The 21,169-nt window shown below is 44.4% G+C and overlaps 1 protein-coding gene across 2 annotated transcripts in view; it reads left to right on the top strand.

Annotated features, from left to right (window-relative positions):
- Positions 1-20,864, top strand: part of Acat1 (acetyl-CoA acetyltransferase 1) — a 33,365-nt gene extending 12,501 nt beyond the window's left edge. The window contains exons 5-12 of one of the 2 annotated variants that reach the window (XM_036192946.1): positions 167-267; positions 2,527-2,670; positions 3,515-3,665; positions 5,774-5,869; positions 7,762-7,875; positions 10,472-10,536; positions 11,229-11,386; positions 20,676-20,864. In XM_036192946.1, the coding sequence (XP_036048839.1) occupies positions 167-267; positions 2,527-2,670; positions 3,515-3,665; positions 5,774-5,869; positions 7,762-7,875; positions 10,472-10,536; positions 11,229-11,386; positions 20,676-20,769 (923 nt within the window). In that variant the 3' untranslated portion in view covers positions 20,770-20,864. Of the gene's footprint in view, positions 1-166; positions 268-2,526; positions 2,671-3,514; positions 3,666-5,773; positions 5,870-7,761; positions 7,876-10,471; positions 10,537-11,228; positions 11,387-12,086; positions 12,334-20,675 lie in introns of those variants that run through there. The other variant, XM_036192945.1, reaches the window with a different exon arrangement.
- The last annotated feature ends 305 nt before the right edge of the window (positions 20,865-21,169 follow it).

The following is a 21,169-nucleotide window of genomic DNA, read 5'->3' as shown; positions in this document are numbered from 1 at the left end:
ATAGTCTGGAAAGTGTCAAGGTCATTTCAGCTAAATCAGTAAGTGCGTGATCCTTACAGAAAAATAAAATCTGTAGACTAAGCCACATGCTCTATTTTAATTGTACAGTTGTATTAGAAAAATGATTGTTTCTATTTTTCCAAAGTATGATTTATGTTGGCTTTAGGTTTACCGATTTCTACTCCATGTACCACGGTAAACAAGGTTTGTGCTTCAGGAATGAAAGCCATCATGATGGCCTCTCAAAATCTTATGTGTGGGCATCAGGTAAGAAACATCTTATTTTATCTGTCACTTAAAATATTTCCAAACCCTAGAAAATATTAATTGTCTAAGCATATTTATGCTGTATCAGTGAGATTCATTCTTATTTCTATTGTATAAATATGAGTGTTTTACCTGCATGTCTGTGAATCACATGTATGCCTGGTGTTCAGAGGCCAGAAGAGGGCATTGGATCCCCTGGAACTGGAGTTACAGACAGTTATGAGCCACTCTGTGGGTGCAGGGTATCAAACTCTGGTCCTGTGGAGAACAACACATGCTCTTTACTGCTGGGTCCCATTTCTAGCCTCCCTTCCATTCCCTTTAAAAAGATTTATTTACTTTATTTTATGTGTTCTGCCTGCATGTATGTATGTGTGCCACGTGCATGTCTGGTGCCCATGGAGGTCAGAAAAGAGTATTGAATATCCTGTTGGATATCCATGTGGGTTCTGGGAATTGAACCTGGGTCTTTGGAAGGTACTTCTAACCATTGGCCATCTCTCAACTCCCCCCCCATTTGTTTTTTGTTTTTGTTTTTTGGGTTTTTTTTGGGGGGGGGTGTTTCGAGACAGGGTTTCTCTGTGTAGCTTTGGTGCCTGTCCTGGATCTCGCTCTGTAGACCAGGCTGGCCTCGAACTCATAGAGATCTGCCCAACTCTACCTTCTGAGTGCTGGGATTAAAGGCGTGCACCACCCCTACCCCCCACCCCCCCCCCTTTTTTTTTAAGATTTATATGTGTATGTTTGTGTGAGTGAATGCCACATGTAGACAAGCACCTGTGGAAGCCAGAAGATGATGTTGGATCCCCTGGAGCTGGAGTTACAGGTGGTTGTGAGCTGCCTTTTGTAGGTGCTGGAAACTGAACTCCAGCCCTGAGATTGATTCTGTTAAACTCATGCCCAAGTCTAGCATTTGTGAGGCAGAAGCAGGAAGATTGCAAGTTTGAGGCCTCTTAATTGAAATGTTATCTTTGTCTCAGACTGAAAGAAAGAGACTGCTCAGTGAGTGTGCTGTGGCATACACAGGCTGTTCTTTGATTGTGTCTGGACTTAAGAACTAACATTTCCTCAGTTTTCAGATGGAAGGATACTGAAGTAGCCATAGATAGAAAGTTACAGGGCTAGAGTGAGAAAAACAGAGGTCTTCATTAGAATTTCTTTATTTTTAGACATGCTAATTTACCACTGTATATTACAACCAAGCTAAAAGGCAGTGTGACATGTTTTCATATTATTTCTCACATATGAAAAAAACATACTTATGGGGCTATAGAAATGGCTCAGTGGTAAGAGTAGGCTGCTCCTCTAGAGGACCTGTGTTCAGTTTCCAGCACCCAGATAGCGGCTCACATCATTTCCACTCCAGTTCTAGGGTCTCAGGCATGTATTTTTTCTTTATTCTATATATTTTTCTTCCCTTCTTACTCCGGCTGGCTGTGTGGCTGCCCTGGCACCCTCCTCTCCTCCTTTTTTCATCCCTCCCTCTTCTTCCTCTCTGCCATCCTAGAATTCTCCTCCTATTTATTCTCTTTGCCTGGCCGCCCCACCTCTCTCTCTCCTGCCTAGCTATTGGACGTTCAGATCTTTATTAGACCATCAGGTGTTTTAGACAGGCAAAGTAACACAGCTTCACAGAGTTAAACAAATGCAACATGAAAGAATGCAGCACATCTTTGCATCATTAAACAAATATCCCACAGCATAAATGAATGAACACATCTTAAGCTGATATTCCACAACAGTCATTACATAACATAGAAAATGGAAACAAAAGACCAAACCTACGTCTGTGCTCCCTTTCAGAGAATAAGAAGAGGGTGCATTGAGGTCTGAGCTACTGTGACAGGGACCTTATGATACAAACAGCATGTGCACACTCTAGAAACTTCAGTTATAGAAGGCTTAAAAGGAATAAAGTTTTGTGTTTTTTCTCACAGTGTCGCATTTAGCCCAGGCTGGCTTCAACCTCACAATGTACCTGAAAATGAACTTGAACTCCTGGTCCCTCCTGTCCCAGTTTTCCAAGTGCTGGGATTATAGGTTTGTCCCACCATACCCAACTTCTAGTTTTAATCATAATTGTCATTGACCATGTGAAACTATTTTCTTCTAATCAGGGTCAGGTGGTAGAGGGCATTCGCTGTGTGACCGTGGTCAGTAAAGCCATACTGGATACACATTTATTGAGAGCTGTATCTGTAAGAGTGCAGTGGATTGGCAACTCTGAACTGACCTTGGCTTTTCTGTGCTGCTGAGCAGGATGTGATGGTGGCAGGTGGCATGGAGAGCATGTCAAATGTCCCATATGTAATGAGCAGAGGCGCAACCCCGTATGGTGGGGTCAAACTTGAAGACCTGATCGTAAAAGATGGGCTAACTGATGTCTACAATAAGATTCATATGGTAAGTGCTACTTTTAAGAAATGGGGCTGGGCGGTGGTGGCGCACACCTTTAATCCTAGCACTCGGGAGGCAGAGCCAGGCGGATCTCTGTGAGTTCAAGGCCAGCCTGGTCTCCAAAGTGAGTTCCAGGAAAGGCGCAAAGCTACACAGAGAAACCCTGTCTCGGGGGAAAAAAAAAAAGAAAGAAATGGTTATGCATGTGTGTTGGTAATCATGGAAGCCAAAGGAGTCAGATTCCCCAGGAGCTGGAGTTGGTGGGTATGAGGCACCTGGCCCGAGAATCTAACTGGGGTATTCTGGAAGAGCAGCTGGGCTCTCAGTTGCCGGGGTCTCTCCAGCCCCCAAATGCTGCTTTAGTAGGGAGTGCCATTTAATACATAACCCTTGACTTTTCATAGCATGTATTTTAAATACTGAGTTTTAGGGTGGGTTCTCTAAATGTTTTAGTCATTCACTTTATAAAAATATTTTACTATATTCATTTCTTTAGTGTGAATCACCTATTAAAAAGCTGCCCCATGCCGGGCAGTGGTGGCACACGCCTGTAATCCCAGCACTCGGGAGGCAGAGGCAGGTGGATCTCTGTGAGTTCAAGGCCAGCCTGGTCTACAGAGCTAGTCCAGGACAGCCTCCAAAGCTACAGAGAAACTCTGTCTCGAAAAACAAAAACAAAAAAAAGCTGCCCCACACTTGAGTGGGGTATTTCTTCCTAAAATGGCAATTCTGTTTCTTTCCTGCACTATTTGAAGATAGGACACAAGGGAGAAATCCCCTAGAACAGAGGGAAGGGATTTAGAGGAATGGAACCGCTAACCATTGAGTTATTGAGGTGTTTTCTTCTCAGGGAAACTGTGCTGAGAACACTGCAAAGACACTGAATATCGCTCGAGGCGAACAGGACACTTATGCCATCAGCTCTTACACCAAGAGTAAAGAAGCATGGGACGCAGGGAAGTTTGCAAATGAAATTACCCCTGTCACGGTCTCAATAAAAGGTACAGGAGACATTCCCAAAATAGAGTTCAAATTTTTAGACATTTGTTTTTTCCCGTTTAGATTTTACTTTCTTTGTTTGGCTTTTTGTGGTTTATTTGTTTTGTTTTTCTTTTTTTGTTTTTGTTTTGTTTTGTTTTTAAGATTTATTTACTATGTATACAGTGTTGTTTTTTCGTGTGTCCCCGCACGCCAGAAGAGGGCGCCAGATCTCATTACAGATGGTTGTGAGCCACCATGTAGTTGCTGGGAATTGAACTCAGGACCTCTGGAAGAACAGCCAGTGCTCATAACCTCTCAGCCATCTCTCCAGCCCTGTTTTGTTTTTCAAGTCAGGGTTTCACTGTGTAGTTTAGGCTGTCCTGGAACTCACTCTCTAAACCAGGCTGGCCTTGACCTCACAGAGACCTGCCTGCTTCTCCCTGAGTGCTGGGACCAAAGGTGTGCACCACCACCACCCAACTAGACTTTACTTTTAATAGATTTTCTGTGTTGTAGAACTGATGTTTCCATTTTAAATGAGTGTTATCTCTGTTTATCTGAGCTGAACATATTAACAGTTCTGCTTAAAAGGGAAGGGTCACAGGTCATCCAGGTACACAGTGCACTAAGTTTACTATTTCTATAAAGTTTTTTTTTTCCCATTTATTTCTTTGGTTTTGTGCTTATGTGGCACATGCATGCTGTGGTGTAACCTGCAGAAGACAGTTCTCTCCTTCTACCATGTGAGATCCAGACATTGAAGTTAGGTCCTCAGGCTTGGAAGGAAGCTGGTGTACTGTTTTTGAGAAAAAATCCATTTATTAGAATTCTTTCTCATGTAAGTGACAGACAGCACATTTGTTGATGTATCTTAAATTTATTTATTTGTTTGTTTGTTTGTTTTTCAAGACAGGGTTTCTCTGTAGCTTTGGAGCCTGTCCTGGAACTTGCTTTGTAGACCAGGCTGGCCTCGAACTCACAGAGATCCACCTGCCTCTGTCTCCCGAGTACAGGCGTGTGCCACCACTGCCCAGCCTTTAGATTTATTTTTAAAAAGATTTTATACTTACTATTTTGTGTGTGGATTATATGTACATAAGTACAGGTGCCTGATGAGGCCTGAGGTATTGGATGCCCCACGCTGGAGATACAGGAGGTTGTGAGTTATCTGATGTGAATGTTGAGAATCAAACTTGAGTCCTCTGGAAGACTAGTGTATGCTCTTAACCACTGAGCTATCTATCCAGCCCTGCTTACATTTATTCATTATTAGTGTGCATATATGTGTGCTCCATGGCCTGCATGTGGAAGTCAGAGGACAATTTTGTGGAATCAGTTTGTTTTTCCTATCTCTACATGGATTCTGGGGATTAAACTCACATTGTCAAGCTTGTGTGGCAAGCATTTCTGTCTGCTGAGCTATCTCCCTGACCCTAAAACGTATTTTTTTTCCAGGAGCTGAGGACTGAACCCAGGGCCTTGCTAGGCAAGTGCTGTACCACTGAGCTAAATCCCCAGCCCCCTAAAAAGTATTTTCAAAAGGGATTTATATTAGAAGCCGACTAGGGTCACCTCCCAGAAATGAAGGACAAATGGTATCCACCTCTAGAGCCATATGTGTGGTGTTCAGAGTCAAAGAAAGAGGCCTTCTCCCCCAGCTTCACTGGGGCAAATCCATGGTACAGACTCATTAGTTGGTTTGGACCTCTTCCCTGCATGCTCACTGTGTCTGGGAGGTGAACACTGGTTCATGCTGCACTGGCTGGGCATCCACCCTTGGAGTACACACACTGTATGATCCCAGTGAGGTCAGTGACCACAGAGACTGGCTGTGGAGGCACACGCCTTTAATCACGGCACTTACATTTGGGAGGCAGAGGCAGGAGGATATATGTGCATTTGAGGCTAGCCTGGTCTACATACGAGCTCCAAGACCACCAGGACTACATAGGGAGACCACCTCTCAAAAGGAAACAAAAGGGTTGGGAAATAATGGAAGTTGTTGGCATAGGTCTCACATTCCAGCTGAACACTTGTTGGGAGTGGCCTATGCCTGTCCGAGTACCATGCACGTGTCTCAGTTGCTTTGTTCTCTTGACTGGGTGATTACTTGGTCTCTCAATTTCAGGTAAGCCAGATGTGGTGGTGAAAGAAGATGAAGAGTACAAGCGTGTTGATTTTAGTAAAGTGCCAAAGCTGAAGACCGTGTTCCAGAAAGAAAATGGTAAGTAGAAAGAGGTCAGACAGAAGGAAGAAACTGGGTCAATATGCAGTGCTTATTCTTGGATTTGCCTAACGCTTTTTTAAGATTTGTTCTGTGGTTTGGCCTGCATGTATGTCTATGCACCACTTCGTACCTGGTGTCCATGAGAGTTAGAAGATGATTTCTAAACCCCTGGGACTGGAGTCACAGTTGGGAGCGGCCATGTGGATACAGGGAACCAAACCCAGTCCTCTGGAAGAGCAGCCGGGGCTCCTAATCACTGAACCATCTCTCTTTAGCCTAAAATTGAAACAAAGTAATTGTAGAAAACATCTAGATGTTACTTACCATTTTTAGAATACTGTATTCATATAAAATTAGCCAAATAATATAAATTCAATGTAAATTGTTTAACAGTGCATACCTTCAATATATTAAATCCTAGTAGGGAGAGCTGTATAACATGGCTGGAGAATTGATTTTTCACAGGCAGGCATCTCCATAATTTGTGAATTGAAAATATACATTTACATGTTAATGCATTCCTTGAGTCTTCTACAGATGGCTGTGTCCACTGGTGTTTAGGGCCTTCTTGCTTAGCGTATGTTAGTCCTGAGTGTTGGGATGAATGGAGTCTGTGTTCTGAATATCCTTTTGGGAGGATGTCCTGGAAATCAAACACAGGAACTCACATGTTAGGCAAGTATTCTACTGAGTGACATGCTTAACCCTGAATTTCTAAATGGTTTGGAGCTCTCAACTTTGAGAATATATGAGCTCTTCAGGGTTGGCTGTATGCAGCTGTGATACTCTGCTACATGTTTTCCCTCTTTCCTGATAGAATTGCTCAGTTCTAAATATAGAAATGATCAGTCATCTTTTTTTTTAAGCATCATAAAAATTTTATTTTATAAGAGTACCTGTTGCTAGGCAGTAGTGGCACATACCTTTAATTCCAGCACTCAAGATGGTACAGGTAGGCATATCTTTTGAGTTTGAAGCTAGCCTGGTCTTCAGAGTGAGTTCTAGGACAGGAACACACAGAGAAACCCTGCCTTGTAAAACAAAAACAAAAAGAAGAGAGTGAGAGGTATGAAAAAAAACCCTAAAAAACAAAAGTATATGTTAAACTGGATGTGGTAACACACCACATCGATTCCAGCTCTTAGAGGCAGAGGCAGGTGGATTTCTGTGAATTCCAGGTCAGCCAAGGTTGCATAATGAGAGTCATGTCTCAAAAACAAAAACAAAAACAAAAACAAAACGAAACAAAACAAAACAAAAAACCCAGAGGCAAGGAGATCTGAGTTTGAGGCCAGTCTGGTTTACAGAAGTTCTAAGACAGCCAGGGCTACACAGAGAAACCTTGCCTTGAAAAACAATAAATAAATAAATAAATAAATAAATAAATAAATAAATAAATAAATAACAAATAAATAAACAAAAACTAATTTAGGGTTTCTATTTCAGTATTAAACTAGCTTCATTGACAATTTATATATACAAAAATCTGATTTAAAGTATAGAGCTGAATGCTTTTATATTCGCTGACATTCACCTTCAAGTGGAGAATGCCTGATTCTGACATGGATTTGGAAAATACGTAGTGTGCTATAATAGTCTGGCTGTGCAGAGATGCTGAGAAGAAACATGAATTGGCCACATGCCAGTGCCACCACGGGCTTGCGCTACCTCCGAAGAACTCCGCTAAACTCCCACCAGGCACAGAGAATGGCAGACATTCACTGTGGAGCTAGCTCTGTGCATGGTTTCCCCAGGGCAGAAATTATCTCCAGATTTATCTATAATTTGTCTACATATGTAACAAGCAGACAGTGCTCTGTGGGCATTTGTGGGTGACAAGAGCAGGGACTCAGCGAAAAGAGGGTAACTTCATGTTTTACCGATTGCAGGCACAGTAACCGCTGCCAACGCCAGCACACTGAATGACGGCGCGGCTGCTGTGGTTCTCATGACTGCAGATGCAGCCCGGAGGCTCAATGTTAAGCCACTAGCACGAATCTCAGGTAGATGTTCTCACCTTGATTTTCTTTTTCTGGTATTGGGAATCCAGGGCTTTACACATTGTCTTAGTCAGAGTTACTACTGTGTGATGAAACACCATGACCAAAGCAACCTGGGGAGGAGAGGATGTATTCAGCTTATGCTCCCACATGACAGTTCATCATCAAAGGAGGTTGGCACAGGAACTCAAGCAGGAACCTGGAGGCTGGAGCTGATGCAGGGGCCATAGAGAACTGCTCTGGCTTGCTTCTCATGGCTTTCTCAGTTATGCAAGACTGCTGGGGTCCAGCCTCTAGCAGTCTTTCCCAGGGTTCCAGAAGAGACCCCACCAGTGGTGGGAATTAATCTGAGGAAATGAATCTAAGTACACCAAGGTCTTTATTCCATATAAAGTGCACACATACACTTTATTCTTCTGAGTCAAAAAATCTATCTCCGGGGTTTGGGGATTTAGCTGTTGGGGATTTAGTGGTAGAGCGCTTGCCTAGCAAATGCAAGGCCTGGATTAGGTTCTCAGCTCCAGCCCAAAAAAAAAAAAAAAAAAAAAAAAAAAATCTATCTCCACAACTTCAATTCTATTCTCATACTTGGCTCCTTTCTTGCCTGATACCTCTCTACATTTTTCTGCTGTCCTCTCTAAATTATATCGTAATTCTCCCATCTAGCTCTTCCCCATCTCGTTCCTCTAATTCTCTCTTCTAGTCCTCAAGTCTCTGTCTTCTGGTTCTCCTCAAGTCTCTCAGGGGTTACAGTTATACACCCACACAAAGTAGCAACTCTCTGGCCAAGGCAAGGTCACCCAAACTTGAATTCTTACAGGGTCATAAAGGCAGATATGAGTTAACCTCAGGCAGTGACTGTCAGGCTTTCTTTTACAACCCACAAGGGGAGTGGTTAAAGGAGGTGGTCAACTAAGAGCTAAAATCAATTAATATGTCAGAAAAAGGAAATTATGTGCTCAAACTACAGTCCTAGAAGTGGTTAGGTCAAATGTTAGGAGTCTATGATGTTAGTATAAATCATGAATAAAATAATAAAACGGTCTGTTTTGCTTTAGGGTTTTAACTGTCTCAGTTTTAGAGTTTTAACTCAGCTGTGCTGTTTTCTGGCAGGGTAGGGTTAGTTAAAAAAAAATTGTGAGCTGGGCAGTGGTGGTGAACACTTTAATCCAAATTGGTAGAGGCAGGTGGATCTCAGTGAGTTCAAAGCCAGCCTGGTCTACAGTGTGAGTTCCAGGATAGCCAGGACTGTTATACAGAAAAACTGTCTCGGAAAAAAAAAGTGTGTAAATGTGTGTTCTTGCCTCTGGAGGCCTGGGGTGCTTTCTTCATTTGCATCCCAACTTTAGTTTTAAAAATAGGGTCTCTCCTTGGTAACACATAGTAATAGAGTTAGCTTTTTCTATTTTGATTGAGGTAGAAGTTCCTGTGTGTCTGTGTGATGTGCATCAGAGGTCAGAGGACAATAGTTCCTGTGTGTCTGTGTGATGTGCATCAGAGGTCAGAGGACAATAGTTCCTGTGTGTCTGTGTGATGGGCAGCAGAGGTCAGAGGACCACTTTGTGGAGTTGGTTTTCTCCTTCCACCTCTCCATGGGACAGTTGTAGGGATTGAACTCAGGTCTACAGACTTGTGTAGTGAGTGATGTCAGGACTCAGTTTCACCTTTCAGATCTGCTGGGCCTTCTTTGGACAGATCTAAAATAGAATTTGCTTTATAATACATTTAGCTTTTTATTACCTTTTCTTGGGTTATATTTGTGGTACTTGGGATTAAACTAACAGCCTCATGAACTCTACCCAAGTTATACAACCAAACTTGATTATTTTTTTATTTTAAAGACTTATGTATAGGTATGTATCAGCATGTGGGAATGGGCACTGTTGCCCACTAGATGCCCATGGAGGCTGTGGGGTTAGAGGCAGTTGCAAGATGTCTGATATGGGTGCTGGGAACTAAACTCCGTTCCTCGGTAGGACAACATACACTTGCAACTGCTTCTAGACCAGTGGTTTTCAACCTGTGGGTCACAACCCCAAGGGCCAAACACCCCTTTTTCAGGGGTCACATATCAGACATCCTGCATATCAAATGTTTACATTACGATTTATAACAGTAGCAAAATTATGAAGTAGCAATGAAAATGATTTTATGGCTGGCGGTTATACAACATGTGGCTATATTTAAAGGGTCGAAGCATTAGGAGAGTTGAGAACCACTGTTCTAAACACACCATAGTCTCTAACCTCTGCCTGGGCAAATCAGCGTCTTAGAGACTAGTGCAGTTTTATTAAGAATCGAATCTTACAAGAGGAGCAAATGCGTAGCTGGTGTGGTAGTACACACCTTTAATCTCAACACTCAGAAGGTTGGGGCAGGCATGTCTTGAAGATGAGTCTACCCTGATCTACAGAGTGAGTTACAGAACAGGCAGTGATGCATAGTGAGACCCTGCTGTTAAAAATAAAAAAGAGCAAATATAGTCATATATGGCATAGAGATTAGGCAATGTGCATTTATTTGTTAGCTTTTGAGTCATATATATATATATATGAATGAATCTCTGGGTATAAGAGTTTAATGTTGTTTATTTTTGCAGCATTTGCTGATGCTGCTGTAGACCCTATTGATTTTCCAGTTGCACCTGCATATGCTGTACCCAAGGTAAGAAAAGGTGAGGGGCCTATACCTATTTTACTAACTTGTGCTTTGCTTATTGTATCAAGATTACAGCACCCACATTGTTGTCTGTGCTTTCTAAGGCAGACATACCAAGCCTGTGGGAAGACATTAAGGTCACAGGCAAAGAAAGATACTCAGGATGCTTAGGGGTTCAGAGATCTCAAATGTGTACAGCAAATATATGCTTGCAAGGGATGTCCTCGCCTTGACCTTTTGTATGACAAGGTCTGGCTATGTTGTCTAAGCTGGTCTTGAACTTGAGATCTTCCACCTCAGACTCCAGCGTCTTAGGATTGGAGGTGTGTACCATCCCATCCAGCTAGAGTTGACATCTGAAAATAGTACACAGGTAAAGAAGGGAGTGTGCCTGAGATAATCTCACAGCTTTTCTAAAGAAACTGAGGGGACATGTGGGAACAGACAACACTCTGCAAGAATATAGAACTAAGTAACATACAGCCAGCAAGGTAGATCTTAAGGACATATAGCAGACAAAACTCTGATTGTAATACAGAGAGAACAACAAAATCTGAAAACAAGTCCTTCCAAAAAGAAAAAACAAAAACAAAAGCTGGTCATATTTAAGTAACTACATCAAGGGGAAATATAAACCAAAACCAAACCAAAGTTGATTGCTAAATATCTGGATAACCATCTCTGAAATGTATTTTTAGGTTCTTAAATATGCAGGGTTGAAAAAGGAAGACATTGCCATGTGGGAAGTCAACGAAGCATTCAGTGTGGTTGTCCTGGCCAACATTAAAATGCTGGAGATTGATCCCCAAAAAGTGAACATCCATGGGGGAGCCGTTTCTCTGGGCCATCCAATCGGGTGAGTACCACACACATAACCCCCTAAGTCAAGAGCTGCCCCTCTCTCTGTCAGCTGCTTCCCTGTCGCTCACTCCTGCTGCTCTTTGATTGGCAGTTTTCCTTCCCACCCATCTTGAAGATGAACATATTTCTCGTAGATAACATCCAACAGTGACACAGACCTAGCACATCTGCAGCTGGAAACCTACCTGTCAGAGTCAGGGTTTCTGCTGCTGCAAGGAATTACCACACCACAGTAAGCTGGCGAGGGAGGGTTGGAAGTGAGGACAGGAACTCAGACAGGGCAGGAACCTGGAGGCAGGAGCTGATACAGAGGCCAAGGAGGAGTGCTGTTGACTGGCTTGCCCAGCCTGCCTTCTTCTAGAACCTGGACTACCACAGTGGGCTGGGCCTTCCCCATCAATTTCTAAGCAAGTTCCCTAGTTGTATCTAAGGCCTGATCTGATGGAGGTCTCGATTGAGGCTCCCTCCTCTCAGACAGGTCTAGCTTATGTCAAGTTGACGTAATAGTGCTGAACAGTAAGGAAACTAAAGCCCAGGCTTTTCTAAGAGCTGTAACCTCTTTCTGGAACTCATTTCCTAAACTTAGAAGTAGTTAACTCAGCCACAAGTTCTGGCTAGTAAGGTTTTCAAGAAGTTTTCTGGTTAGTCCTAAATTCTGTCCTTCATTAAAGAAGCAAATGCTTTCTTGATCCTAGGATGTCTGGAGCCCGGATTGTTGTTCACTTGGCTCATGCCTTGAAGCAAGGAGAATTTGGTCTGGCCAGTATTTGCAATGGAGGAGGAGGTGCTTCTGCTGTGCTGATTGAGAAGCTGTAGACAGCCTGTTTTAGGAGACAGTTCATGTGATCAGAAACCCTGCTGACATGGGCCAGCTTATTTTCAACATAAGCTACTTTGTTTTTTATTATTTTTTTTATTAAAATTAAAAAAAATAATCATATCCAAAACACATTGAAAGTATAAATAAAAATTGTTCCTTTAATTTTTTTGGTAAACTTGAACAGTCTGACACTATACTTGAAATACCAATACAGGTGCTAGAGATATGGTTCAGCAGTTAAGAGCATCTGTTGCTAGCCAGGGGACTGTGGCACAGCCTTTAATTTAAAGCACTCAGGAAACTCAGGCAGATCTTTGTTGAGTTCCAGGCCAGCCTGGTCTACAGAGCTAGTCTCATGACAGCCAGAGCTGCACAGAGAGACCCATCTATTGTCCTTGTGGAAGATGTTTGATCCCCAGGACCCACATCTGGGTCGCCCAACCAGGGAGGACTTGCACACAGTGCTGCAGATGCCAGAGAAAGGAGATAGTGTTCTTCCTTTCCTCACTAGCTGCTGGTGTTAGTAGAGGGAAGCCATCCCAGGAAACATTTTGTAATGGGTTCTCTCCTGATGAGAGCAGAGCAGAAGATCCAGCAGTTTCACATCTAAATACACTGAAGAAATAAGAAAGTCACAGGTGGGTTCCTCCAGGAAGGCCGCTGATCACCATTACAAGAGCAGGGACAAGCCTCCTTGACTTTCTCAAGCCCCCAAATCACCTGTTTAACACCCAGCAGACTTCCCATTCTGCCACTAGAATGAACAGAATAAGACTGTAGCTGTTTGTTTTCTGTTTGTCTTTGAACTGTAAATCGTTGGGCAGTCAAAATTGGTTTCAAATAAAGTTATGTGAGTACAAATGAAAATAGGTTGGTTAAATCCTCCAAGTGAGCATGAACATTCCTGTCCAATAAGCCAGCACTGAAGATCCTCAAAGGAAACCCACAGAGCAGGAAGAAACAGTCACAAACATGAGAGCACAAGAAAGGTTAAATTCCATGAGAGGAATTGAGACCAGGAGAGAATAAAATAGACCGTGCCCAACTCAGTAAACCAGCAGCGCTCTAGAACAAATAAGGAAGAACTAGTAAAACCAACAAAATGGGGCTAGAGAGATGGCTCAGATGTTAAGAGCACTGGCTGCTCTTCCAAAGGTCCTGAGTTCAATTCCCAGCAACCACATGGTGGCTCACAACCATCTATAATGATACCTGGCTCCCTCTTCTGGCCTGCAGGGATACATGCAAACAGAATACTGTATACATAATAAATAAATAAAACTTTAAATAAATAAATAATAATAAAACCAACAAAATTATCATAATGGGCAAATGCTCAGCCCCAATTTTTTTTTTCCAGAGCTGAGGACCAAACCCAGGGGCTTGCCCCAATCCCTCAGCCCAAATTTTTATTGACTTGAACATCTCAATTAAAAACACAATCCAAAGGCTGAAGAGATGGCTCAGAGATTAGGAGTACTGTCTGCCCTTCCAGAGGTCCTGAGTTCAATTCCCAGCACCCACATGGTGGCTCACAACCATCTGTAATGAGACCTGATGCCCTCTTCAGGCATATGGCAAAACTTGCAGAAAGAACACTGTTTACATAATAAATAAAATAAATCTTTAAAAGAAACAAACAACAAACAAACAAAAACCACGATCCAAGTGTTGTCTACAAGAGAAACACCTTACTGACAAATCTCAGAGACTAAAAGTGACGGAATGGGAAACAATATGCTCTTCAAAAGAAAATAAAAGCAAGCAGGTGTAGCTTTCTTCATGAATGACAGATGCTAGATTTCAAGATAGCTTCTCAGATAAGACACCAAATGTCACTATAAGTGAAGGGAACATCAAGAAGACAGAACAGGGTTTGGAAAGTAGCTCTGTCGGTTCTGTTTGCTTAACATACCCAAAGCCCTGGGTTCTATCCCAGCACTACATAAATAGTGGCAGGGAGGGGGTGTAGAAGAAGAAAAGAGGAAAAGAAGAAATAATTGGAAGTATATACATATGATTGTTGTGCTCAACTTCCTAATACTGAACAAAAATGAACAGTAACATTACCCACTAGTTGAGCCTATTGCCACTCATCAATAGATAACATCCAAGGGTGCAGGATTCAAGAATGAAATCAGAATATAGAACCCAGAAATAAACTCACACAGCTATGGCTGACTCTCAGCAACTGTTGGAGAAGAAAAGCTTCCTCAACAGATGATGGTGGGGAAACAATGTCCCCACCAAGAATGGAACTAAGTTTAAAATGGATCAAAGACATTAATTTACCACTTGAAACTTTGAAACCCACTACAGGGAAGAGAAAATAGTTCCCGATACAGGCACCAGAAAGTACTGACTAGGACTTCAGCAGCCCAGGAAAGCCGAGCAAGAACTGAGAAGTGGGTCTGCATGAAATTAAGTTCAGCACAGTAAAGTTAATAGACTGGAAAGATAGTCTACAGAATGAAGAAATGTTTGCTATTCCTCTAATGGAATATTCATAATCACGATTTATGAAGAACAAAAAAATAAGCACCAAATGGGGGACCCATACCAAATAATCCAATCTTTTTGTGCAGGTGGACAGTTCTTAAGAAGTGGAAATGAGGTTGGGGATTTAGCTCAGTGATAGAGTGCTTGCCTAGCAAGCACAAAGCCCTGGGTTCGATCCTCAGCTCAAAAAAAAAGAAGAAAAAAAGAAGTGGAAATGGTCTGTAAACATGGAAGTGATCACTGTCCTTAGCCACCAGAGAAATGAAAATCAGAACTAAATTGGGGGTTCAGGAAATTACTCAGGAAAGTGCCTACCACACAGGCACAAGGCCATGACCCCAGATTCTCAGCATCCACATAAAAGTTGAGGGTGATATATGAGTCTGTAACCCTAGCACAAGGGTAGGGGGTAAGATGGGGAAACAGGTGAATCCTTAGTTTGTTGGTTATTAGTGGGCTCTTGGCTCAGTAAAAAAATACTTTAAAAAAATGAGAATGTGGTGAGGGGAAGGGCTTATGGACCAGGTGCTAGTAAAACTGGCCCTGAGGGAGAGTGTAGAGGATGGAACCCAAGTTGTTTACAAAAAATATGATTGGTGCTTCATGTTAAGAAACATGATGTCAGTACATGATTCCCTCATAGACAACACTGTAAATACTGTAGGCATGTGATTGGGTAACCTTTAAGCTGATCAGGGGGCATTTGCCTGCCCCTCCCCTGCTCTTGTTTTCTTTATGCTTTAAAAGGAACTTGTTGTTTTTAAATAAATGAGTCCTTTCTTGACTTGGCTCCCTGTTATGTCTGATTGTCTCCAGGAAAAAAGGGAGGCTGGGGAACGGGTGAGCAGCACACTTACCTTTCCTCAGTTCCAGTTCTCCCTTCTTGGGGGACCTAAGTTTCTAGTGGGGCAGGACCCCACAGCTGGCGCCCAACATGGGGCTTGAAGTGCTTCAGCCAAGGCCAAGAGGTCTTTCAGGGTGAGACCCTCAGTATGGGTAACACAATCTCACCAAAGGAAAAGCCAACTCTTAAGGCCCTGTACTACATGCTCAGGTCCAGGGGACTTGAAATAATCTGAACTCATTGTCATCACTACTTGGGAGACTATTGTTCTCCTAGCACCCTGGGTGCCCAGTGCTAATCTCTTCTTGGAGCACTTGGGACAGGGTGGAAAGATCGGCTAGAGACAGGGAAAACATTTTGATATAGCACCACTGTTGGGGTTCTATCCTACCATTACTGCCCTTAAGGCCATGTTCCATCGAACTCCCTGCCCCCTCCTCCGAGTACCCAGAAAGGGAAGGAGGACTCCTATGTGACGGGGAGGACTGGGGAGGATAAAGAAAACAAGGGAGAAGGAGAGTGAACTAAGTTTGAGGAGGAGGGTGCGGATGATATGGAGGCCACTTGATAGAAGTTAAAGCAAGAGTAAAAGTTTCTCCCTCTGCGCCTTCTCAGCCATGTGCCCTGACAGGGCAAGGCCCTCCATCATGTGGCCTTGATGTAGAGGAACTATCCTCATCATATATGGCCCTTAGAAGGGACCTGCATGATTATGACCCCCATGGCAAGCCATTGCCTGGAGAGTAAGAGGCCAGTATGGCGGTCACACACTTTCAGAGACCTATGCCATACACATGGGACCCCAGGGAGGGCTGGGCACAAAGCCTCAGGAACAAACTCAACACCCTCCACCCTCTCCACCCCTCACTAGACGTTTCCCGTCAACTTGGCTCCTGGCCCTAATAGACCTCAGGAATGGTACCCATGGGAGGCCAAGGACCTTAAGGAGCACTGCAAGGCAGTTGCAAAGGATGGTCCAAATTCCCCATGGTCCCAGACCTACCTTGTTGCAAGATATTGCCTACAACCCCTGTGTACCCAAGGACTGGCTAGATTTGGCTAAGGCTGTCCTTTCAAGCACCCAGTACATTAAATGGTGTGCCCGTTACAAGGAGGAATATAGGGTGCAGGCAGAAGCCAATCAGGCTGCTCAGTCTGAAATTCCAGTTATCTATGGCATGTTGGCAGGGAAGACTGACTGATATTCCACAGGAATTCAGCAGGCTGCGGCCCCAGGCCCATACTGAGACCAGGTCCAACAGGCGGGCCTGGCTGCTTGGGCCAAGCTAGATGAGGGTCCCTCGGAATCATCCATAGCAGGAGTCAGGCAGAAGCCCACAGAGACCTTGCCAGAGTTTATAGACAGGGTCCAGCAGAGTATTAATTGCAAGCTCCTGGCTGGGAGTCTCAGGGACCAAATCACGAGGATATTGGTCTGGGATGGGATGAACTCTGAGCATCGCACTGCCTGTGTAGGGCTGAAAGAGGCCTCCATGAATGGATGGGTAGTTGCCACCCAAGACTTGGGCACACAACATCACCAGATGCAGACGCTAACCTTGGCATTACAATCCCAGACAGCCACTCCAACCGAGACCTTCTCCTGGGCCCTGGCAGCCCAGGGACAGGGGCCTGGGAAATCCATAACCCAAGTAACCTGCTTTAGATGCGGCCAGGACAGGCACTTCAAGCAAGAATGTCCATTGTTGCAGTCCCCCCTTAGCCGACAGAAAGGCCCAGGTCAACCTCGAGGACTAAAGCTCCCCTCCACCCTTTGCCCTAGATGCCAGAAGGGGTATCATTGGAGAAAGGACTGTAGATCAAAGTTTGATATCGATGGGAAGCCTTTAAACTAGAACAGAAGCACCCTTTAGCCCCATCAACCAAAGGAGGAGCCCCACTTAAGAGGGGGCAGGCTCGGCCCTCCAGAATGGCCCATGCCAACTGGATTCCCCTGATCCCAGGTCACTGCCCTAAGATGAGTGTTGTCATAGATGGAAAAAGGTTCCACTTGCTAGTGGATACAGGAGCTGACAGGACAGTAATCCACTAGGAAAAGGTACCCCCTCATTGGGACTTAGCAGCTGGACCTGAATACTGGGGGTTGGGGGAAACACCCAGTCCTTAGAGACGGTTGTGCTCCTTACATGGACCAGCCCAGATGGAGAACAGGGCAAGATACTCCCCCTTGTGTTGAATATTCTTGCAGCCAACCTTCTGGGACAGGACATGCTATCCCAGATGGAGGCAGTGCTCACCACTGACCATGGGGCTTTTTATGATGATGTTTCGAAGGAAGAGGAGGCCCAAGGTGAGGAGATAAAGGGAGAGGACTTCTTTATCCATTACAGGAATGACCCTAACAAGCCTACTTGGGTCTGCCCTCAATCCTAGAGGCCACTTGCCCCCAGGTATCTCCTATTAGGTGGAAGCTGGGTAACTGATATGGGTGGAGCAGTGGCTACTTATTAGACCTAAGTTAGAGGTGCTTCATACTCTGGTCAAGAGACAATTGGACCTTAGGCATGTACACCCTTCCATGAGCCCTTGGAATATACCTGTTTTTGTCATCAAAAAGGCCTCTGGAGCCTGGTGTATACTGCAGAACCTAAGAAAAGTAAATGAAAGGATGGAATTAGTGGGCACCCCTTTGAGGGATTTGCCCTGGGTCCCAGCCATACCTGTTGAGTATGCCCTGGTGGTAATAGATGGTAATGGTTGTTTTTTCTCTATTCCCCTCCATCCAGATGACTGTTCTAAATTTGCCCTCTCCATTCCTCCCCTTAATTTTTCTCAACCTGATCAGAGGTTTGAGTGGACTGTATTGCCCCAATAGCCCAGCTTTCTGTCAACAATATCTAGCCGCCTTATTGGGGCCCCTGCTAAGGAAGGATGGGTCACTTTAACTTCACACCTCCTGCAGATTCAGGAGACCCTTGATAAGATATCCCTAAGGAGATATTCTGTTGATCTTCCCATCTCCCTCTGGTTATTCACAACTGCCACCCTAATCTCAGCGGTTCTAGTACAGGGGGGAGAACCTATTGAATGGGTCCACACCTCCCTGGGGAGCAGGCCGCTGCCAGTGTACTCTCAGGCTGATCAGCTCACTGATGCTACAATCAGAGGTAGGACACAAGCACAGAGACACTTTGGGATTGACCCCCAATCTATTGTCCTCCCTTTTCGGATGGCTGGTGTGGGATGGCTTTCCAGAGCTAATGCCCGGCTTGCACTCTCCCTTGAAGGGTCCTTGGGGTCCCTTGGCTGCGATTATGGGCCTTCCCTGTGGACAGTCATGCTTTGGAAGCTCCCGCTAAAGCTTCCTCAACTGTCCCCACCGGAACTCATCCCAGATGCCCTTGATGTATTCACAGATGGGGGGCCAAGCAGGCTCGGCCTTCGCCGTTTTCAGAGACGATCAGAACTCCCCAGACCTGCAGGAGTTCCGACTCTGCTGGGGATCAGCACAATATAAGGACATGTTGGCAGTTATCATGGCCCTTCAAAATGTCCAGGGGCCTTGCAGGCTATATTCTGACAGCCTGTATGTGGTGAATTTGCTACCACATTACCCCAGGCACACATTCGCCTAGATGCAAACCCTGTCTCTCCTTTAATGATGAGCCTCAGGGGATTGCTGGAGGGGAGGGACCATCCCATTCATGTGTCACACGTGAGGGCACTCAAGGCTTCCAGGGGTTTGGGCTAGAGGAAATTATGGTGATATTTTATTTGTGCTGAAATGTGGTTTTATTCGTATGTTAATAAATAAAGTTGCCTGGAGATCAGAGGTAAAAGGGAGCCATTAAGCAGAAGTCCAGAGGTGGTGGCTTAATCCGACCACATGTCAGGCAGAGTCTCTGTGTGGTCAAGGACACAGCCAAGCCTGAACCTTTAATCCCAGTACCAACTATAGAGACCTGGAGGTCTGTATAGACAGGTAGTGATGAGGAAGTCATGTGGTTGGGTTTAGAGCCAATGAGAAGGCAGAACAGAAAGGCAATAAAAAGACAAGTGGGGTTGAGGATTTAGCTCAGTGGTAGAGCACTTGCCTAGAAGGCCCTGGGTTCAGTCTTCAGTTCCAAAAAATAAAAAATAAAAATAAATAAATAAAATAAAAGACAAGTCACACAGGAAGAAGCTCTCTCTCGGCGAGGTGGTCAGATAAGGTAGTCGTGGCTCTTGCTCTGATCTCTTCGGCTTTAACTCCGTATTTGGCTCTGTTTCTTATTTACTGGGACTGTTTAGAATTTCATCTACAGGAAATAGTTGGGTCGATGAGTTGGCCTCTGGGGCCCAAATGCTTACATTACAGGAGACCACTAACCTGCACCTTCTGACCCACCTTAATTGGAGGGGCTTGCAGCATAGCCTCACATAGCTGTCAAAGATCTCAAGAAAATAGTACATGCCTGCAAGGCCTGCCAGCCCTTTCTCAGGGTGCCTCTCCTGCAGACACCAGGGGTCAACCCTAGAGGGCTGAAGCCAAATGTCCTTTGGCAAACTGATGTTACTCATGTCTTGCCCTTTGGCAAACTTAAGTACATTTTTGTTTCAATAGATACTTTTTCAGGGGTCTGCTCGGCCACAGCCCACACGGGAGAAAGAACCAAACACGCACATTCCCATTTCCTTCAAAGTTTCACTACTCTGGGCCTGCCATTACAAATTAAAACAGATACTGGCCTTGCTTCACCAGCAGGGCATGGCAGAGTTCTTTGAACAATGGCATATGAAACACACCACAGGAATCCCCCACAACTCTCAAGGGCTGGCAATCATTGAAAGAAACCACCGATGCCTTAAAGAACAGCCTTTAAAACAAAAAGGGGGAGTAAACCCCCATATTCAATTACATCAGGCCTTATTCACTATTAATATTTTGAATCTGTCCAAAGAAGCCAATGAAACCAGGTTCCAAAAACATTGGGGTCAGTTAAACCCCAAGCCTCAGATTCAAATACAGTGAGAGGGTCCATTAACATTTCAATGAAGAGGACCAGATAGATCCCTTACTTACTATGGGAAGGGGGTATGGCTATGTCTTCCCCATAAGGGAGCTGCCCCAATCTGGCTCCAAGTCAGGAATCTAAAATTCCTTCCTACTTCCCTCCCCAGGAAGATACCCAAAGCCAGACTAATAAGGAGAAAAAAAGTCTACAATGGTCTCAAGTCGATTTTAAAGCAAAAAGAAACAACACAAACAAGGTAACTAATAATCAAGTCCAGGGGTTTATATCACTTGGCCCTTGCAGATAATGGCACCCCAGACAGAACTCCTGCTGGTGACTCTGGCACTTCTCTAGGCAACAAACAAGGCCTCAAAATCCTCACCAACCTCAGGTAACCTGGGCGGTGATAAGTGCTGGCAATGGAAAGATCCTCAACAGCACCACTTGTGAGGCCGTCCCTGGAGCCTGGTGGCCTGAACTCTACTTTGATCTTTGCAATCTGGCAAGAGGCTCCTGGGACCTTGGAGACTGGACCCCTGCTCATAAAGGCCAACCTGAATGCAAAGGGGCGAATGGGTGCATCCTTCCACAGGTTTCTGACCCCCAGAGTCCAGGATGCTCCCATGTATTAAAGAGGGCCGTCCTACAGGACACTTCTTT

This window comes from Onychomys torridus, chromosome 7 (assembly GCF_903995425.1).
Source record: "Onychomys torridus chromosome 7, mOncTor1.1, whole genome shotgun sequence".
NCBI classification, from domain to species: Eukaryota; Metazoa; Chordata; class Mammalia; order Rodentia; family Cricetidae; genus Onychomys; species Onychomys torridus.
Note: the sequence above shows the minus strand (reverse complement) of the source record. Positions and strands in the feature narration are given on the sequence as shown.